This window comes from Parasteatoda tepidariorum, chromosome 3, assembly GCF_982258835.1.
Source record: "Parasteatoda tepidariorum strain Cologne lab strain chromosome 3, Ptep-v5.0, whole genome shotgun sequence".
NCBI lineage: Eukaryota > Metazoa > Arthropoda > Arachnida > Araneae > Theridiidae > Parasteatoda > Parasteatoda tepidariorum.
In genome coordinates this window covers 110694505-110716003 of record NC_141757.1, presented here as the reverse complement: position 1 = coordinate 110716003, position 21499 = coordinate 110694505, and the positions used below count along the sequence as shown (strand labels likewise).

General features: G+C 29.0%; 1 protein-coding gene across 4 annotated transcripts in view; it reads right to left on the bottom strand.

The window, feature by feature from the left end:
* Positions 1 to 21292, bottom strand: part of LOC107444495 (inhibitor of Bruton tyrosine kinase) — a 62901-nt gene extending 41609 nt beyond the window's left edge. For 3 of the 4 annotated variants that reach the window (XR_015432698.1, XR_015432699.1, XM_087159935.1), the window contains exons 1-11: positions 20984 to 21288; positions 19405 to 19717; positions 18023 to 18233; positions 16546 to 16642; positions 14869 to 14993; positions 13767 to 13970; positions 8609 to 8804; positions 7264 to 7435; positions 6690 to 6813; positions 1941 to 2305; positions 535 to 640 (exon numbers count right to left, since the gene is read on the bottom strand). Coding sequence is in view for 2 of the 4 variants with exons in the window: in XM_087159935.1 (XP_087016061.1) it covers positions 535 to 640; positions 1941 to 2305; positions 6690 to 6813; positions 7264 to 7435; positions 8609 to 8804; positions 13767 to 13970; positions 14869 to 14993; positions 16546 to 16642; positions 18023 to 18233; positions 19405 to 19520 (1716 nt within the window). In the remaining 2 variants the exon portion in view is untranslated. Of the gene's footprint in view, positions 1 to 534; positions 641 to 1940; positions 2306 to 6689; positions 6814 to 7263; positions 7436 to 8608; positions 8805 to 13766; positions 13971 to 14868; positions 14994 to 16545; positions 16643 to 18022; positions 18234 to 19404; positions 19718 to 20983 lie in introns of all 4 variants that reach the window. The other variant, XM_087159934.1, reaches the window with a different exon arrangement.
* Positions 21293 to 21499: the final 207 nt, after the last annotated feature.

Below are 21499 nucleotides of genomic sequence, written 5' to 3'. Positions count from 1 at the left end.
ATAGATTATGTACCCCTAGCCCTTTGGTGTAAGCCACACCTTTAGTAACAGAGCTAGAGTGCTAACATACATGGTTCTTTGTGTGTTATACATGGTTCTTTGCTTACATATGTATGGTATTTGTTATATGTATGGATAAAATCTGAGATAAAACTTAATTCTTAAAAAAAACAACTTTATACTGATAAACGTTGAAAAAAACTTAAGTAAAAATGCCAGATCTGTTTATATTAGTGTGGTAATAAAATAAATACTTTAGAGACAATATAATACATAGTTTTTTAAGTACAAAAAAAAACTTTTGTTTTTAATAGTTTTCTAACAATTTCAAATACTATGACATCGATAATGATTTAAAAATTATAAAAATATATTTTAAAGGTAGGCAAAAAAAAAAAAAATTGAAAGGTGCAAAATATTATTTTAGTCACATCATCGACAATCAGCTGCATAACCTTATTCCAGTTATACAGCAGACTGAATATATTCATTATAACAATATATTCAGTGCATAACATTTACTGTGCACAATACCTTCACAATGATGTCATGGAATTCATCTTGAACATGAGTTTCTGATAAAAGTCTCGCAAAATCTTGAAGCATTCTGGAATTTGAAAGCCACGGTACTTCAATTAACCTAAAAAAATAAAATTAAAAAAAAGTATTACTGGTTACATAAATATTTTCAAGATTTAACACATATACCTCAAATTATACAAATGTAATAAAACCATTTATAATTATAGATAATATAATTTTTTTAAAAATATTTCCTTAAACATTAAATTTTAACATCACATTTTTAAAAATGCTTGAAATTTATAAAAACATTTAAATTATAATTTGTTGATAAAATTTTAGAAAAATAAATTATTTGATTTTTTAATATTAAAAATAAAAACTCAATCGTTTGATCTTTCTACACCAACAATATTTTTCTACAACAAACAGTGAAAACAAAAAATCTTTTATAATAAACACTTTGAAACAGTGATAGAAAATTATTATTATATTGAGCTAGTTTAACAAAAGTATCTTTTACTTAAATAACATTATAAATTAAATAGCATAAACTATGCAAACATATGATTTTGAAAAGGAACAAAAACATTAACTTGCTTTCATTTAATGCACAATAAACAACCCCTTTTATCTAAATGAAAATGGAGATCGCAACTTACGATTGTTATATTGTGAGTGCTAAAATGGCAAAAATGTTTACCTATAATTATATACTAGACCACCTAAAATAAAAATCTAGGGATTTGTTTTTCTGTTCATTCAACAGGAATTCAAGATATTTTACGTATACTATCTGATAACATCAAAATTTTTTTTTGGTATAAATAACTATGAAATCTGTGGCTAAATTAAATGCTTCCTTGCAAAATGATTCTTTAAATGATTCATTGTTAATTTTGTTTCGAAAACAAAATAAAAATTCAGAAACTTTTTTTCAAAATATTGACAACTTAAGCTAAATTTTAGTTGAATGAATGGTTTAGTGCGAATGCTTTAATGGGCACTAAAATGAAATTGCATCTTTGGAGTAGAGAATGGAACTTTATGTATGGGTCGTTTTAATGGAAGGGTTGCTGTAGTGGGTGTGAATACTAAGGAATGTAGACTGTACTGACAGTATAATTTCAAAAGATATTAAGAAAAATGACTGATATAAAACACTTTCTTACAGTTGTAATTTTAATAAATGTAGGAAAATTATCATTGCAATTCGAATTGTCTGCAGAGTTTTTCTGAATAACTAATTTTCATCTGAAATCACCATATTCAAACAAATAATACACCATATAAAACCAACATTTGCAACACATAACATGGGTATATAAGATACAAATTATGATATACAGTACAAGAATTATGAGGTACATTATAAGATACAAGTTATGAGAAAATATATTGCATTTAAAACTAAATACCCCATTTTTGGATTGGATTGCAAAACAGCAAAATTTCTTCCCTTAGAGTCACTAGTTATGGATGTTGCTCGATAAATGTTAGGTAATTTCTTGGGTTTGATAAAGTGACAGTCATCAGTGTCAAGCAGAATGACCAATCCTGAAGAAGCTCGGTTAGAGAAATTAGAAGGAGGGTGTAAAGTTGAAGGTGGGGGAGCGGCTCTTTTCCCCTTAAATGGTACTATTTGTCCTAAATAACCTTCATTTTTTGTAGAAATAAGGCCAACAGAATAGTGGTTTATATGAATATCAGAAACTAAAATTTCTTTTTGAGAAGTAAATATGCATCTTCTTAAATAGGGATCACTTTGTCGCCAAAGATAAACCTAGGAAAAAAACAATAAGCAATATTAGTATTAATTTAAAGCTGAAAATATTTAAACATGTTAAATATCATAAATGAAGTTTTTTAATTTTTGTTTTGTTACTGCCAACGCCTTTTTAAGCATGGTTGGCATGATTTAAATCATGATTTTAAACTACTTGATGTTCGTAAATAAACCATTGATACAAGTCAAAAATTTTTCTCATATAGTACAACTTATTAATACCTTTATGCCAATATTTCTGAAATGTCGAACTGCTATCTATCCATGCTTCATCAATGTAGACCATTTGACAGAGCATTCTTTGACGTTTTTGCATTTTCAAAGAAATTTGCTCAGCCAAAATATCTAATATTGTTATACATGGTTTTTCAATTAATATTTCTCTTTTATAAGCACACTTCTTAAACTGAAAGTTGAATGTAGAATATTTCTTAGATTTTATTTTCCACAATTTAATTTCTCCTTTAACCTTTTCCCATCAAATTCTCTTTTTCCCTGGAGCACAAGAATCAATTTTAGAATGGAAGAGACATTCTTCTCTTTAAGGTAGAAATCATGAATTGTTTGGTGTCATTCGTTTCTCCATTTCTGGATGATTCTTCTTTCCTAAAAAGGGTACAGAGAATGTCACCTTCTCCTAAATAGGAGATTTATCTTATAATATTTTTTTGAGCATAGTTCAACAGACCAGATGCGATGGAGGCTCGTCTTAAAGATAGTTGTTTCCACAGAAAAATATTTTTTCCCCAACTACAGTGCAAATTTTTCTAGTTTGCGAGTTTAATGTCTCACCTTTCTTGAAAAGGAAAAGCATCACAATTAAAACAAACAAGATAAAATTAACAACAATTAAAACGAACAAACAAAAATTAAAAAAAAATTAATGATTAAACAATTAAAACAACAAGAAACAATTTTTAAAAAAATGAAAGCTGTTTTTAAGATAATGAGAAACAAGAGAGTAAAAGAAAGATGAGTTTCTAACAGTGCCACTAATGCAGTCAAACTTGGATAATTTGAAGGGCAAGGGGCCTCTGTGAAACTTCAAATTATCCAAACTTCGAATTATCCAAACAATGTTATTTTTATGTCTTAAAATAATTACTCGTAACAGACATTGCGAGACAAAGATTGTTTATTAATTTTAAATTAAAACGTTAAAAGTTTTAAAAATATTTAGCTATATCAGATTGCTTTAAAGAGCTTGCTTGATTTTTTCTAACAAAATCTTCAAGAATATTTATAGCTCTAAACACAGCTTCACTTACGTCAGATTGTCCTTCTGCATAGCGTCGATATTCTGATGAATGAACGACTGCCTCACTTGAAGTTGGAATTGGCCTCTGTTCTTCTACCTCATCTTCAATATCTCCTTCGTATTCTGTTGTAATATTCTTATTGTTTAGAACTTCAGATAGAATATCTGTATCCGATAACTCTCCACAAATGTCTATATTTTCATCCATACTGACGTAATCATTGAACAGAATGTTGTCTTCCCATGCAACTGGGGGAGGTAAATTTTCTTCATTGAAAAGATCGCTAGGGACAGTGTTCCTGATGAATCCTGCCTTCCGAAAACAATTTGCTATTGTTTTTTGGCTGACTTTGGACCATGCATTTAAACACATTCTTGAAGCATCGAGGAGAGTAATGGGAAGCTTTTGAGAAGATTCAGTAAGGAGGTGTTGAACGACTAGACATCTGTAAAAATGCTTCAGATTTTTAACGATGCCTTGATCCATTGGTTGCACCACTGATGTCATGTTTGGCGGGAAAAAAAACAACCGTGATATTTTCCATAGTGGGTATCGATTTATGAGCAGTGCAGTTATCAATAAACAGGATGATTATTCTGTTTTTTCTTTGGTATGTGCGATTTAGATCAAGTAGCCATTCTTCAAAAATATGCGCCGTTATCCATGCTTTTGTGTTAGAATGGTATTCTATAGGCTTTGATTTGACATTTTTAAAACACCGTGGACTTTGTGATTTTCCAATCATCAGTAATGGTAATTTCTCAGTGCCATCCATGTTTGATCCAGCAAGTAAGGTGATTCTATCTTTACTATGTTTTCCACCACTACATTTTTCACCTTTAAAAGTAAGAGTCTTTGCAGGGGTACATTTGAAAAAAAGTCCTGTCTCATCGACATTAAAAATGTCTCTGTCCTGTGTATACTCAATAATTTCGGCAACTTTTTCCCCCCACTCATTTGCTGCACCTTGGTTCACACTTGAGCTTTCACCACACACAGACTTGAAAGACTTGCTTTTCTTTCCTTAAAACCATCTAACCATTCGGAGCTTGCTTTGAAGCTGCTGTTACCTAAGCTGATAGCAAATTCTTCAGCTTTTGCACGAACAAGAGTTCCACTGAGAGGGATGTTCTTGTCCCGTGCTTGTTTAAACCACTTTGAAACACACTCGTCCACATCAGGATAATCAGGCTTTCTAGCTCGCTTGCGATTTCCATTAGATTTCAAAATTCTTTATTCTTCAAAGAAGTCGAAAGAGTGTTAGGCGCTATTCCAAACTCTTTTGCGATGATGCATTTTTTTAACACCCTTTTCTACTTCTCGAGTTACAGCAATTTTTTCATCGAAAGATAAGGTTTTATACGGGACACGGAGCTTACTAAATGACATGCTGGTACTGAACTATCACTACAAAACTAATATCACAATGTAGAAAACTCAAGTAATATCGACTACAGCCCTAGTGTTTAATGCCATGATTATACACCAGTTTCCCGGAGTCGGATGCAAGGTGATCTCATGAAAAAAATAAACGCACCACTATTGGAGGAACACCTGTCAATCAACTGTCCGATGACCATTGAAGGACGACTCACGTAGACATAACTTTTTTCAAGATCATGAAGACTCGCCTAGCCGGTGACAATTTTTTTCTCCTCCGCTCCGACCAATGCATCCTATCACGTGATTGGAAATACCCTTCCCGTCGTCCTTTCTCCCTCCCCCTTGTCATATCTAAAAAAAATTCCATAATAGCTGAAAATAACCAGAATACTTCTCAAAAATAACTGCATTTAAACTAGATTCTGTCATTTTTGAAAGGGTAAAAACTTTGAATTAAAGAAGTTGGATTTCGAAATAACCAAGATTTTTTAGCATTAACTGAATATACACGCGTCTAGGGAAGTAGAAAAGCTTCAAATTATACACGAATTCGAATTAAAGATGTTCGAATTATCCAAGTTTGACTGTACTAGGAGAACAAAGATTAACATGCTGATTTGTGCCAAGCCTAGATCAAGACAAACATCCACAGCACAACTTTATTTGAAGTTTTTTTTTTTTTTAAAAAATAACGCCTGCCATCGTCTTCTCAGACATAAGGCGTCTTGCAGTCCAATACAATACTGAAGTAGCTCCAGAAGGTGAGAGGGCACAAAAGTCATTAGAGGAACGAATGTCAAGAAGAGAGGGGCAATCAAATAAATGCTCCCCAGTCATAGGCGAAGTGTTACAGAGCACACAAAGAGGTGAATTGACCAAGTTAATTTTAAATAAATGGGCCTGCAAGTAGTCATGTCCAGTAATTAATCTAAGGCAAGCAACTCCCTCAGCTCTGGGAAGGAGGGAAAGGTGAGAGCGCTGCTGGTCATCAAGAAGGCTAGCCCAGGATTTTCCATCAGCTAAGTCCCTAAGAGCAGATATTGTTCTGTGCCTGCATTTGCTCTTAAGAAGCCGCCTTGCATTTTTAAGGGGAACTGGATGAGAAAATGGATGCAGTGCTGAAGCCTCTCTAGCCAACATGTCAGCCCGTTCATTTCCGTAAATGCCACAGGGGCCAGGGATCCACTGGTGGACTACCTCTCTTCCAGAACAAAGAAGAGAGTCAATGCGTTGTTTACACTTAAATTCGAGTTCAGACGGATATAAATTATAATCAGAAATGGTCTGAATAGCAGCCTGAGAATCGACAAAGATAACAATGTTTTGTTCAGATGGTACTTTATTTGAAGTGACTTCCTAACCATAGCCTCGCCACAATACGATACGGCTGTTTCTCCCAAAAGCCGCGCAATAAAGTAGCAGTTTAAATAACAATAACATTCACCACAAAAGGAATCTTATAAGCAAAAATACATAAAAGATTTGCATTGTTTATGCATCATTCTTTTTTATCTTTTAAGTTCTGGTGGTTAAAATTATGAAGTACAACAAAGTTTCAATAACTAGTACAAGAAAATTCGCAAAAAATTGTAAAAAAAAACAAACAAACAAAAAACATATTAAATGCTTACTTTTTGATCAAACATATTTATTAATTTTATCAGAGTTACTAAAAATAAAACAAGTATCGCAACACATAGTGAGGATAAAAAAAATTTTTATATCAAGTTTTTTGTTACTTTTCCTGAATTCGCAAGTAGCAGCACTTTTAGTTCTAAGCCTCCTCCTTCTCTTACGCCTGCAGCATCAACTCGTGAATCCAAATGGCCACCCACAACAGACAATTTCTGGATGTCCAATTGCCTAAATTTAACAGATTATCCAGTTTAAATGATTATATTTCTCAATCAAACTTAGTTAATAAGGTTTTCAAACAAAAATGTCCAAAGTTTTAAAAATATTTAAAATGTTGAGAGAAAAAGTTAAACAAATGCTCTTTGCAAAAAAGTAATATACTTTGCTAAATAGAAGGACATAACACTCCAGATGTGCACAAGGAAAATAAATTGCATAACAACAAAGATTACAACATTTATAATTTTTTTTAGAAATCTTAAGTTTAAGTAACTAAAAGCATTGGGGAAATAGGACATGTTGAATTTTTGTATGATTAAAATTAATACGCTATAACATATAATCCCTAAAAATAAAAACTATTTACAGAGTAGCCTACTTTGTATAAATATTTATTATTTGAATTAATGAGAGCTTAATTATTTATAAATTGTTCAAAAATAGAACTTTAACATTTACCTTGATGCTATTTTTCGTATCTGGTACTCATGGAGAACATAAATTTCACCACGGTTAGTTGCACAAACAGTAGCTCCATCACTCACTTCAACATGAGTTATCTTGCAGTTCTCAGAATATAAACCAGATACCTGTCTGGGATGAATTTGAGTACGGTCTCCCTTTGCATGGCCTGTGTACATAACATATACAGATGATAATTCAATAGTAAAAGATGATGAGAAACTATTTTTACTAAAAATCAAAGCTTTTCCTTATTAATATGAATATGAATTAATATACAACAGTATGAATATGAATAAATATGAATTAATATACAACAGTTTAACCTCGCCATAGTAAGCACTCAGTTGTAGTTACGATTTTAGTGGTCATATCCAAACTTTTATTTAACTAATATGATTTCATAAGCTTATAGAGCTCAGATAAGAAATCGGCAGTTTGTTTAAAGGGGACTTAAATTTTCTTTATGCAGATATTTAAATAAATGTTACAAAGCTTTTAGTTTAAGTCATAAGTTTAAAAGTATATAATTATGACTTTAAATTAAAAATTGAAGTTAATCACATTATAACAAAACGCTTAAATGAGTCATTTTGCTGGAATGAAATATGAGAGAGATATTTCAAAATCAGGCACATGGGAGAGTAAATTAGGGTGTGTAGTCAGATTTTGCAACAAAAAGTAAGCACCTCTTAAGCATTGAAAAATACTTTAAAGCACTTTTTTTGACATAAAAAAACTATAATTAAGTTATATGTTATTAAAGGTATGTGTATTCTATTGTTTTAATCTTTTATACACACTTTACCCTACAATAATTGATGAGACACTAAGTTTTTGATATTTTTTTAAATTTTATAAAAAACACCTAGAGAGTCATTTTATAACTTTAAAGGTGTTTAGATCACGCAATTTCTCATACTTGTTAACAAAGTTTAAAGAGGTTTGATTGACTAGCAATAAATTATAAGGGAAAAAATGAAAATAGTCTAAGCTAAAACTTTATATGAAAAAAGATTTAGCATAAAAAAACTAGAAATATTTCTCTAATTACTATATTCCAAACATAATAAAATAAACAAAACATAGATAAAGCACAATTTGAATTTAATTAATAAAGAATAGAAATTCATACACAGAATAACATAGATAATTTCTAGCATGCAATAAACTTGCTCAAACAACAAAATTATAGTTTCATATTTTTGAAACAAGTTTCATCTTATATAACAATAAATAAAGTTATCAAAAACATGTGACATAGAAAATTATAAAAAATGAACAGATTTATAGAGAGAACAGAAAAGGTAATAATTAATAATGAAATAATATATGAAAATACCCAGTTGTCCAGCATTTAGTCCAAAAGTATAGACACTGTCAAGAGTATAAATAACTGAATGAAATCTAGCAGCCTTGACTCCTATAACTTTATTTCCTTTCAAAAATTTCAGCGATATTGGCTTTGGACTTAAAACTTTGTCAGTAGGAGGAATATGGCCAAGAACATGATAAACATTATGTCCACAACTCCAAACCTTTTTTTACATTAAAAAAACATTAGTAATCGTAAAATTAGATAGAAATTATAATTATAAATTTCTTTTTCAAACAAAACAGTATTTATTTAATGACCACTGAATATACAATTTCTTTGAGTAGAGCTTCAGTTTTAAAATTAACGTTCTTATTTTTTTAATCCATTAACCCACTGGCGGTTAAGGAAATGGGCAAAATTGGGAGAATGTTTCTCCCCTACACACAGTTCCCCTATCAGTTAACATGGGAAAACCGGTTTTGCTATGCAGAGAAGACTGCAGGTTAAAATGCGACTTTTTACGTGCAGAACCGTCAGTGGGTTAAAGAGCAATTTTTTTCAAATGATGTTATGTTAAAATACTTGTGGGATTGAGATTAATCTATAAAACGAAATTTACTTAGCTTACTACCAAATTAATTTGATTTTAAGTAAAGATGCAATGATTAATGATTAGGCAGAATAGTTAAATATTGAATATTTGGCTGAGAAATCATTCGAATATCAACATTTTTAAAATAATATTTAATAAATATTTTTTATACATAAATAAATTAAGTCATTACTGAAAAAAAATCAAAACTTAGTTCTATGAATGGTAAGTTTAAAAAATTCCATATTCCTTTTATATTTATAATACAGTACAATATCCGGTATCTATGTAGGTTCGGAAAATAGATCGTCAAACAAAGATCAAAACTAACTTCATTCAATAAAAAGTAACATTAATATTTAATTCAGTACTGTTTAATTTTTATTTAATCAACTTAAAAATATTCACAAGAGATGGTAAAGGACAAAATAAACAGACGATAATCGGAAAAGAACCTGATAATAATTAAAGCAATCATAATTAAAAATAAATAACTTGAAAAATAATGTAAAACATTTCATAAACTAAATAAGAAGGTTGGAGATAAAAATTCCATGATTGCTAAGTCTTAATTTAACACCCATCATAGCAATCCAGAGTGAAAAACTATGATTGAGTCTGATTATCTTAGTAGCATTTTGCAAGATTTGTTGAAGGGACGGACAATATATGTCAAATGAAATTCTAGTCAGAATTAGAGATGGCTAATATTTTCTGGAACAGGTATTTGTCACCTGTTATTTAATCGTACCTGTTATAAAAATAACAGGTTACTTCCAAAGGCCTGTTCCAAAATACTAGGCAAACAATTATCTTGCCAAAAATTTATTGCTTGGCCACCGTAAGCTCATATATATTGTAAAAATGAAGAATGGCAATAGCGGTTATGTTTTAGTTTCAGTTTCGATTTTGTGATGTAAAGATTATTATTTTGCAGAATAATACGATATGTGCGTGAGTGTAGTAAGTTACGAGTGTACTTATATTATCAATAAATATTGTTTTTGTTTTCTATGAAGATTTTATTAATGTTTATTCAGCAACATTCGAAGCCAACACACGCTATATCGAAACAGCCTGTTATTTTATCACAGGCTAGTATTTTGGAACAGGCGATATTTTGTCACAGCTAGTATTTCGGAACAGGCAGTATTTTGTCACAGGCTAGTATTTTGGAACAGGCGATATTTTTTCACAGCCTAGTATTTTGGAACAGCCGATATTTTGGAACAGGCTAGTATTTTGGAACAGGCGATATTTTGTCACAGGCTAGTATTTTGGAACAGGCAGTATTTTGTCACAGCCTAGTATTTTGGAACAGATGGTATTTTTTCACAGGCTAGTATTTTGAAACATATGGTATTTTGTCACAGGCTAGTATTTTGGAACAGGTGAAGCAGGTTAGTATTTTTGAACAAATTTGTATTCAGGAATAGGCAAGAATTTTGTGATAGCTTTGTCTACTATTATGCAGGTTAAGTTTATTTGTAGGAATGTTGGGTAAGCGATGACCAGTCCCCCTGCCCTTTTGATGCTCGGGCAAGGGGGAGGGGTGCTTATAATTGCATTTTCCTTCTTTTAATTTTTTTTTCTGTGATGCAAAAAGTAGAAGCATTTGAATATTTTTTCTAATTTTTTTGATATTGATACATATTTCCTACATGTAAAATAGAAAAAAATTTCTTACAAAATACGAGTCTTATTGTCTCATTTTTTCTGTCCTTTGTCTTACTCTCTCTCTCTTTCACCTTTTTTTTTTCTTTTTTTAAGGCAATAAATATTTTAACTTTTTATTTCGTTATTAGAAGGATGTGTTAAAATTGTTAAAACTATATTTAGCATGCGAATTCAAGCTATATTTAAACACTTTATTTTCTTTGTAGGCAAACTATATTATCAAACACTATATTTTTTCTCCCTATCTTTATCCTTTTTTACATCTTCTACTTTAAAATGCTGAACTTATGACGAAGCATGAAGGGTAGTTAAATAGTACTCAGAAGATAAAGGGTAGTAGAATATATGTAAATATTTAAGCAAAATATTTTATGAATGTGATTTAATAATGAAGCTTAGTTATAAAGTTTTAGGGGTGATTAAATTTATATATTTTATACATTTAATGAAAAATTCAAAATATGTTGTTTGAAATAGTGAGTTGCTCCCTATAAAGTAACTACGGCCTACATTTACTTAAAAATGCTCCAATCTTTTTGTCTCTTTTTTTCCGCCTACTGTATTTACTGCACTAATTACAATTGTCTTCTGGGGGACATCTAATCAAGTAGTTTACTTTGAGAATCCGGACAACTCTTTACGCCATTGGTCCCCTAACTTTCGGACCATCTCCCTAGCTTTCGCTGCTATCGGCGGCTTTCTTTTCGAGGTCGAGATCGACCGTGACCTTCGAGGTTACAAATTGACTCTATCAATATTTTTACATGAAGGCGTGTCCTTTATTTCCCTCGCAGTTATTTGTTGTAATAATTCAATCAATGTTCTATGTGAAGAGTGATTTGAAATTGCGTTGAATTTCGTCCACTCGCATAGAAATAGATGTCCCTCTGGCATTGCCTATTATTTTGTTGCGTAAAAGATTTATTTACTTTGAATATTTGAAGAAAATAAATAATATACTATTTTTAAATGATAATATTCTGCAGGAAAGGGAAAAATCTATTACAGTTAATTTGGCGTATTTATTTTTTTTCTTCCTGTTTTGAATTTTCTTTTGACATTAAAATTACCATTAAGGCTACATAGTATGTGATATTTTGATATTAATGTGCTGATTGTTTTGAAAGAAAAATATTATTTAAATAATCCAAGAAAAGTTAAGAATTGTTAAAACGACTTGTTTCTTTAAAAATTATGCTAAATTCGCATGCAGTTAGATTATTTTTAGGTATTAGGTTATATTTAATTTCATTTTTGTCAAATTTAAAATTCTAGAAGACAACTAAGCCCTATTTCTTTTCTTTATATAAAATGAAAAAATGCTGTCTATTTTGTCACAGATACAGAATATAATGTGCTATTCTTAAATTGTTTTTATTAAAAAATAATAATACACTATGTTGTATTTTAAGTTCAGAAATAAATTTTTTTTTAAATTTCTAATTTAGCTCAATATTAATGAAGTTCCATTTTTTATTCCTCTGATAGAAATGAAAAGATTCTGGTTATATCGTCAAACAGAATGTAATAGGGAACTCCTATATCCTTTTTATTTAGAAACAAGTAATATATCTTTTCTCGGAGCCTAAACAATCGAGAATAAAAGAGAAATTTATGTGTAACTGCTTTTTTTTTTGTTTAAAAAATAACTAGAAAAAACTTCACGATACTCTTAGAAAAAAAAATATGTATTTTCTAATTTTGTCAAATTAATAGAAAAATATGTATCTGCTACAAAAATACTTGCCAGTCTAAACTATATTTCTGGCTGCTGTCAGTATGCCGGTGGGTGACCACTTGGATCAGTGTGCGTAGGGACCGAGGATGTGCGGTATTGGTCCTCATTAAACTGTTCTACCGTAAAGTGCTCGACTTCGCGTGCAGGTCGTCGGGCTACCGAAGCAGGGGTGCTATCCCCTCTGCAGAGGATCAAAATTGTAATGCCTTGTCTTCGGATCATTTTCAAGGATGTTTCTCAGACCATCGCCAATAGCCCATTGTGCAGCTCTAGTACAGCGTAAATTAACTACTGCAACAACAATTAAATTATCTTTCAAATGTAAAAAAGTTGGAAATTTTTTTCCTTAGACCTGTTATTTTGGAACAGGTATTTGGAACAGGTATTATTTTGTATGGTAACAGCTGGAACCTGTTATTTGAAAATACCTGTTATTGCCCATCACTAGTCAGAATACACAAATGAAACAGAAAAAATAAAAATCAATCTGAAACTTCAGAAATTTTTTTTAAGGCTAAACATCTCAGTTTTTCACTCATGAATAAATTTTTACTGTAACCCACATTTGTGAAAACAAAGTTCTTCATTCATTTTGGTGGGAAAATAGATTCTCATTGACATTTCAAATTTAATGAAGGATTATTACACTTCTCATAACCTTATAAAGCAGTGTTCCCCAACCCCCGGTCCGTGGATCAAATGGTACCGGGCCGCACATTTCATTGAAACTGAATTTAAATTCCTAGGTTTATACCAAAAATTAAAAATATCTGTGTTCCATTATTTTATTTATTTAAAAAAAAGGGCTCCCGAAGGTAGTGGCATAAATTTTTTAACGTTTTAAAACGATTACCCTCAGATGGAAAAATCTCATTGCAAAGAAACAAGCTCAGGGTTCCCATTAATTTATTGTTCTAGTAAATTAAAATGTTAAATCACTTTATATTTATTTTTTGGTTTAACTGTATTTTATTTTGAAGGCATGTTTAAATACAATTAATAAATCAAAATAATCTAAAATATAAACAATTAACGTCCCCACCCCCTCCTACGGGCCGCGGTAAAATTATCAAACGTTGACAGGTCCGCAGTGATAAAAAGGTTGGGGAACACTGTTATAAAGGGTTAAAATACATTAAACTAAAATGTGGAATAAATATAGCAAAATCTGATACCTGTCCATTTTCTAGTAATAAAATCAAATGATCTTGTCCAGTAGCTACTTGAACACAAGAATGAGACCCTAACCCTTTGACAGGTGATGGTACTAAGGATATATCTTCAGTTTCTTGTCCTAATCGACCACCATGGCCATATCCACAGGTATACACTTTACCATTTGTTGATAAGAAAGCACTGTGAAATTTGCATATTTGAACCTATGTTAGAAAAAGAAACATATTTTAGGAAATGTTCTTTTTTTTACTGAGATATATTATACAGTTTTTTTTTTTGATTATACAACATTAGTTTATTATACAACATTATTAAGGGCCATTTTAATTTAGCTTCCTTCAGAAACTTTGATTATTTCAGAAAGTAAATATTTGTTAAGATATGTTTACTTTTTAATATTTTTCTATGCCATCACAAATATTGTTATAAATTATGTTTAACATCAGAAGCATTCTTTGTATAATTAACTATTTATAATGACAACACACACAATACAAATTTAAATTAAAAGCAAAAATGTTGACTTTTACATTTCAAAATTTAATATTTACTAATATTGTTTTTATCATTTGCATTTTTTTTTAAATTTTTCATAGCAGTATTCATGCTAAGTTTAAAACAATTAAGTTGATTTTTTTTGACAAAATAAATCGAACCAAAGATAATAAAAAGGTAAAATTTTTAACACCTTTTTGACAAAATAAAATGAACCAAAGATAATAAAAAGGTACAATTTTTAATACTTGTGCAAAGATAAAATTAATAAAGATATTTAGATTGAAAAAAAAAGGGCTGAGTTAAAATTCAAATGAAAAACAAGAAACACACAAATTCCATTGTATGTACAAACTATAAATATAACAACAATATTTGGAGCTGTTTTGTGCAGTTTTATGCTCTTTAAAATATGAATCTACTGTTAGGAATAGACATAAATCATGCTTTTTGAATAATTGTATGAATATGTAAGTGAAAGTAAAATATTAAAAAAAAAAAAACTTGTATTAAACACAAAATATATAATTTAAGATCTTACTAAACAAACCAGTTTTTTGACAATGAAATTAAATTTTGAAATAAAATAGATCATACTGCACAAACCTGCTTTATGTCAATGAAATCTTTGCGAAAAACTTCTAAAATTTCAGGAGCAACTCTATTTTGAGAATTACCTAAACCTAGGTTGTAGTTAAAATTTAAGCCCCAAGCATAAACATCAGATGGATCTAAAAAAACATAAGAAACTGATTTACTGAAGAAAAAAAATAAACCTCAGAAATTTGCACAAAATACAAAGGTTTGTAATTTAATGTAACAAAAAATAATTAATAAAAAAATTCACAGATGTATATTGTATTTGAAGAATACACATTACAGTCAATGCTTGTCGTTAATTTGGGAATTTGCTAATTTTATGAACTGGTTCTTTGGGCCCAAACATTATAACTCAGAACTTATGTTAAAATTTGCAGTTCATATAATTTTATCAATTTTGTAAACCTAAATTTCTTTTAGAATTGTTTGAGAGAAATAATAATAGTAAAAAATAAATAAATTAATTAAGCTTTTTCCCAGTCAGCAATGCCTGGTTACATGGAAGTGAAATTTTTGTAATAATTTGAACTAGAAACAAATCACACTTAATGAGTAAAAAAACTAAACTCATATTTTCATGAACTTGCCGACTGGGCTCAAACATTATAATACAGAACTTAAATTAAAATTTGCAATTTATACAAAACTATCAACTTTGTAAACATAAATAACTCTAATAGGTGTTTGCAAAAAAATAATAACAAAAAATATGTGAAGCTATTTCTTAGTCAGGTATGCCCGGTCACAAGATAATGAAATTTTTGTCTCACTTTGACCAAAAAGCAAATCACTTAAAAAGTTATACAGTAATCTCTTAAATAAAGATTACCCAGACTGCAGCTATTTTTAGAGTCCAGAATATGCCAAAAGAGGTTTGTTTGTTGAAAGAAAATACATTTTTATTTATAATTTTGTATCTTAATCATCTGTACAATATAATCGGCTAATCTTACCCCATAAAACTATGGAGATGGCATCTTAATAAGTAAAAGACCTGATAACAAGGTTGAATGTTATTCAGTGAGCAATATTTTTTTTATTGCATCATGAATGATTATCCCATTTTCTACATTATACACTAGTGTTATTTATTTGTAAACAACCATCTAAACATTTTTTTGTACAATTTGTAACATATTAAGTCATCTGTACAATTTAATCAGCATATTTTAATGCGGTCCAAACCCCTGAAACAGTGGAGACTGCACCTTAATAAGTAATAATCTGTTAACTGGGTAGAAAGTAATGCAATATATATTATTTTTTATTGCATATTTCTAGTGCACCATAAATGGCACAAGCATTTTGTGCACGAATGATAAACTAGTAGATTATGGTACCATAATTTACAAATATTTAAACATTTTTATGCATAACTTTGTAACTTAATAAATTATGTGTACTATTTAATTGGCCTATAATAATTAGAACACCTAAAATAATGGCAACTGAATCTTAATAAATAAAAATCTTATCACTAGGTCGAAAGTTATTCAATGAGTTACATTCTTTTAATGGCATTGTAATACTGCATATTTTTTTTAATGCACCATTTGTAAATTGTATGCAATGAAATATAAACTAGAGGATAATGGTACCATATTTTACAAATATCTAAACATTAGAAGTGCGCATGACTAATCATAAACAAATATATTAGCAGGTAGATAAAACATTCAGTACCAGAAGGAATATATTCAATGTAAGGAAGGCGATCTTTCATTACTAAATCAAGAGGAGTAAAGCCTTCATGATCTACAGAGCGTAGATTTGCACCATTCTGTAAAAAAAATATATAAGAAATACAATAAACAACCAGTAGAAGAAAACAATATATAATTTATAAAACTAAAGAACGCTTTTAATGCTATGACACTTAAAAGAAGAAGAAAAAAAAGGGGTGGGGGTGGGAAACAGTTCATGTTTTTCCTTCCTTTTTGTATCAGAAAACTTTCGTTAATTTGGTTGCTTCAAAAATATTTCTGCAAATTTGGTTATTACACCAGAATATTTCTGTTAATTTGGTTGCTTTATCATATAATTATTCTGATCCATTAAAATAAAACTGATGTTCAGGTATAAAATCATAAACTGATCAGAAAGTGTTTTCTTTTACAATATTTTTATTGGGTTTAACATTATCTTAAATTCAATAAAATTTATGATATTGTTTGATATTGATATATTCAACATTTCCCCTTCAGCAACTTAACTTATGAATAAGTTTGAGTAATTCAAACTTATGAATAAGTTTAGTAAGTGGTAAGCAATAATTCTCTTAAAAATAAACTGCAGAAAAATAAAAATCTCTCTCTTTTTTCTAAAGTGCTAGATAATTGTTCTCTTAACTAAGCAATGTTCCTATACTTACTAATACTTAACAGTACTGCTTTTATTTTAAGTCTACATGGAAAAACACACTTCAGTTTAAATGTAAGCAATTATTTCATTTATGACACTTATTAGATTTTATATTTTTCGCAAGGAAAAAATCCTTCAAATTAATGTTGAATTTCAACAATTATTTCTGAGGTATAATTCTTTTAATAAATATGTACAGAAAAATTTTCTTGTTTGAAACTAATTGTAAACTTTTTTATATTCAATTTTTTTTTTAATATCATGACTAAGCACATAATTTTGAAATTTAGGCCCAATTATTCATGTACCTCTGATTTGATGTCATGGATTTGCACTAATGATGTTATCATTATTCTGGGTTAAATATTTTTCTAGTTCAAATACTTCAATGATAGGTGCAAGTAAAGACCAATATTAAAATACCCTTATAATAATTACTATTTATATCTAGTCTAAATATAAGTTCATATTAAATATAGAATAATGCGAGTTGTGCAAAACACCATTGTTTTGAATGAATAATATTGAATAAAATGAATAATATTGTTTCAAACTATTATTATTCAGTAACTTTTTATTTATTCATTTATTTTTTTAAAGGTCTGATGCCAGTTAAGTTCTGCCTGTTTGATATAGAATGCTATCTATCAATATTTTGAAAGTATATCTAATTAAAATAATTGATTTTTTAATTATTAGCAAATTTAACTAAAAATACAAGTTCAATAAGCATATTCACACACAGAAAATTAAATGATACAGACAACACAATGTAGGGGAAATAAGTAATGAAACATACCATGCAAAGTACCCTAGCAGAAGCAAGCTGTCCATAGAAGAAACTACGATGCAAAGAAGACCAACCAGATTCATGATCTTTTATATCAAAATCTATATGAACTTGTTTAATCAACCACTCCACAATCTCCCACTTACCATTACTGGAAGCAGCATGAAGAAGATTTCGTCCTAACTCATCAGTGACAGTGGCAAAATTATGACAAAGCCACCTAAAAAAAAAAAATTTCACTTAAAATAACCTATAACAGTCTTTCTTTAAAATATAACGTTTTAATAAAAAAGAACAATTATTTTAGAACAGTTATCAATTTAGCAACTGTCACTGATACAACCTAACACATCAATGACAGTGGCAAAATTTCATATACAGTACAGAACCCGTTATCCGTAAATCAGAAAACCGGAAAACCAAAAAATCGGAACGAAATTCGATAAATTTTCCAGCCTTTTTTTAAATAAAATGTTTTTTTCCTCATAAGATTTTAGGATTTTTCTTTCTACTTTGAAAGATGTTTATCTTACTTTTTTTTTTTGGAAATAATCATTAGTGTATTACTTAATCGTTTTTTCTTCTTTTTAAGATTATTTCCAAAAAAAATTTTTTTAGTTGGGTTTAACAATAAAAAAGAACGGCTTTTTGTAGCGATTCGGAAAACCGGAAAAATCAGTTATTCGGAATAGCGATGGTCCCGATCGTTCCGGATAATCGGTTCCCTACTGTATATATATATTTTAAATAATAAGTCTTCTTTAACTAAAAAATAATAACAAGGATAACAGTTCTTTTAAATACTGTAAAATATATTTTTTAATTAAAAAAAAATTATTTTAGCAAAGTCAGTATGGTAGGTAAAGTCTTAGTCTTAAACCTAGGTTTGATTCTCTCAAGTAAAAGGTTTATATCCGTTTAGATTACTTTTTATCAGATCTTGTCTTAATGTTATTTTCGAAACCAATCTAATACAATATCCATAGTGAAAGACCCACGCACAGTTGCATATATTTGATATTATAGTAATATCATGACTGCATGCTTCAGATTTTATCCTCATTACTCACTTTATCACAGATGCTGCAAATGGTGGCTATTCTAAAAACATTGCCTTATAGTTTTTTTTCCTTTCAGAAAGCAGCACCATCTGTTGATAAATTATAAAACTGATATTTAAACTTTACAAGAAAAATTTCCAGTTCCCTTAGCATAGCATAGCAAACCATAAATTTCTATTTTTTTTTTCTTCAATTGTTTTTTAAAATTACCTGTCACCTAAGAATGAATTCATTTAGCATTTTGGGGACACTTTGTGATTCTCAAACATAAATTCAACAAGCATTGTTGGAACTCTTGGTAATTCTTAAGCATAAATTCATATAACTTACACAGCATACGCTTTTAACTGAGATGGAGTAGCAGTACAAACACATCCTTGAATAAGATTTGCATGAACAAAAGATTTACATCTTGGAGTACAATCCCTTTCTAGCTGATGTTCCATTTATAAATCTGCTTCTTGGAATCTCTTGTTATAAGTATAAAATTGTGCGTTGAAAAATTGGAAAAAAATAAAAATATAATTGAAAACTAAAGAAAAATAATAAAGAAAAATAAAATCATAAATTTATTTCAGCATTCCCCCCATGGGGATGCTGTTCCTAGATCACACTTTTGAAAGCCATAATGGTTGAATTGCACCTATAAAAAATAAAAACTTACAATTAACGAAAAATGATAATATTCAATTAAAATAACATAATTCAAATATATTTTTATAAGTTGACATGAGTTAACAGATTGAAAGAAAAAGTAATATAACGGAAGAAAAATTAATAAATTTCATTAATAAATGCTTTTCTATTTATGTTTAATTATTTTAAATAATATGTTTAAAAAATAACTTAATAATTTTGATATAGCATATAAATTCACCCAAATTAAAATAAAATATTGCCTATTCATATTTTTATGAAATTGCTGCAAAGGTGTAATAGATTGCATTATAAGGCAGTTTAAAAAATTTATAATATTCAACATCAAAAATTTCTAAATTGCCGGATTAAAATTTCGCAAAGCAGATTTAGCACTGATGTTGTATCAATACATCTTATCCATATACATCAGATAAATATTTTCCTGTTCGAACAGCATTTTTTCCTTTTTAATATTAAAAAAGCAAAATATTCTGATATGTAACTTTTCACTCTCTTTATTTGAAAAAGCAACAACCAAAAACTACTGCATAGAATCACTCAAACTTTTTCACAAGCAAACCTAGCCATATATAATGATTATGCGGTTTACATGTCAAGTTGGCAGTAAATAAATACAATTAACTTTTCTGTTTGGAAAAAATAAAATTATTCTTTGAACAACCCAACATTTGTTTCAAATGAAAAATTTATTAATATATAGACATTGGTTCTAAAGTTTCGACCTTACTTAAGAAATAGATTTTAGATAGAGTAGTATAGATAATAAAAATTATATAATAATTAGGTATGCATAAAATATTAAATTAACTTACACTTTTTAATATGAATATAATTAAGTAACATCTTATAAAAGCACTTTAACCAGCAAAATTGCTTAGGATAATAAAAAAATAATTGTTTACACTTTAAAATATTCCAATTATGTGTGATTATATACAGATATATAAACATATATGTGTGTGAGTACATATATCTGTACGTATTGTTTTATTCATTATTATATTTCAAAAAATATTTCAAGTGTCAATCTAGGATTTCTATCTGAGACTTGCCTTATAAAAAAGAAATCTTTACCCAAACAAAAATGACAGACGACACAATTAAATAATTATTTCAAAAAAAATAATAATAAATAAATAAAATAAATACACCAATTAACTAAAGCATAAATCTCGAAAGTAACACTATCTCATATAAATTATTATTTTTTATCAAAACTTATAAATAGAAAAATTGAAATATGACGTACAATTCAGAAGAAATTAAGGAACACGCTGTCAGATCGGTTTGACAAATAAAAATATTTTGCTGGATTAGACATTTTAATGTTTACACAGCTTCTCAAATAAATAAAGAACGAAGATAATAATAAAATAGCTACATTCAATAATGATTTGAAATCTTATCTTAATTCTATTTTTCTAAAATAGAAACTGATGTTATATAATTAGAGAGCAAAATATAAGTTCAAGACTTCGATTTGGAACGATACAAACAAATTGCATCACCAAGATCAATTTACGCGACGAAAGGATCATCGGAACGATTTAGATTGTCTATTTCTTTCTCTCTTTAGAAAGCTGCTTTTGCTAGCCGTAAACTTTTAATATTCCTTAAAAATTTGCAACAGCAATGATTTATAGATGGCGCTTTGCAAAATCTGCCCTCCAAATCATCACTGCTAAATCTGTCAAAAAGAGAAAAATTAAAAATAGCAATTTTGTTTGCTCTAATCTTAATGCCTTAAAATAATTGCTGAAAGTAT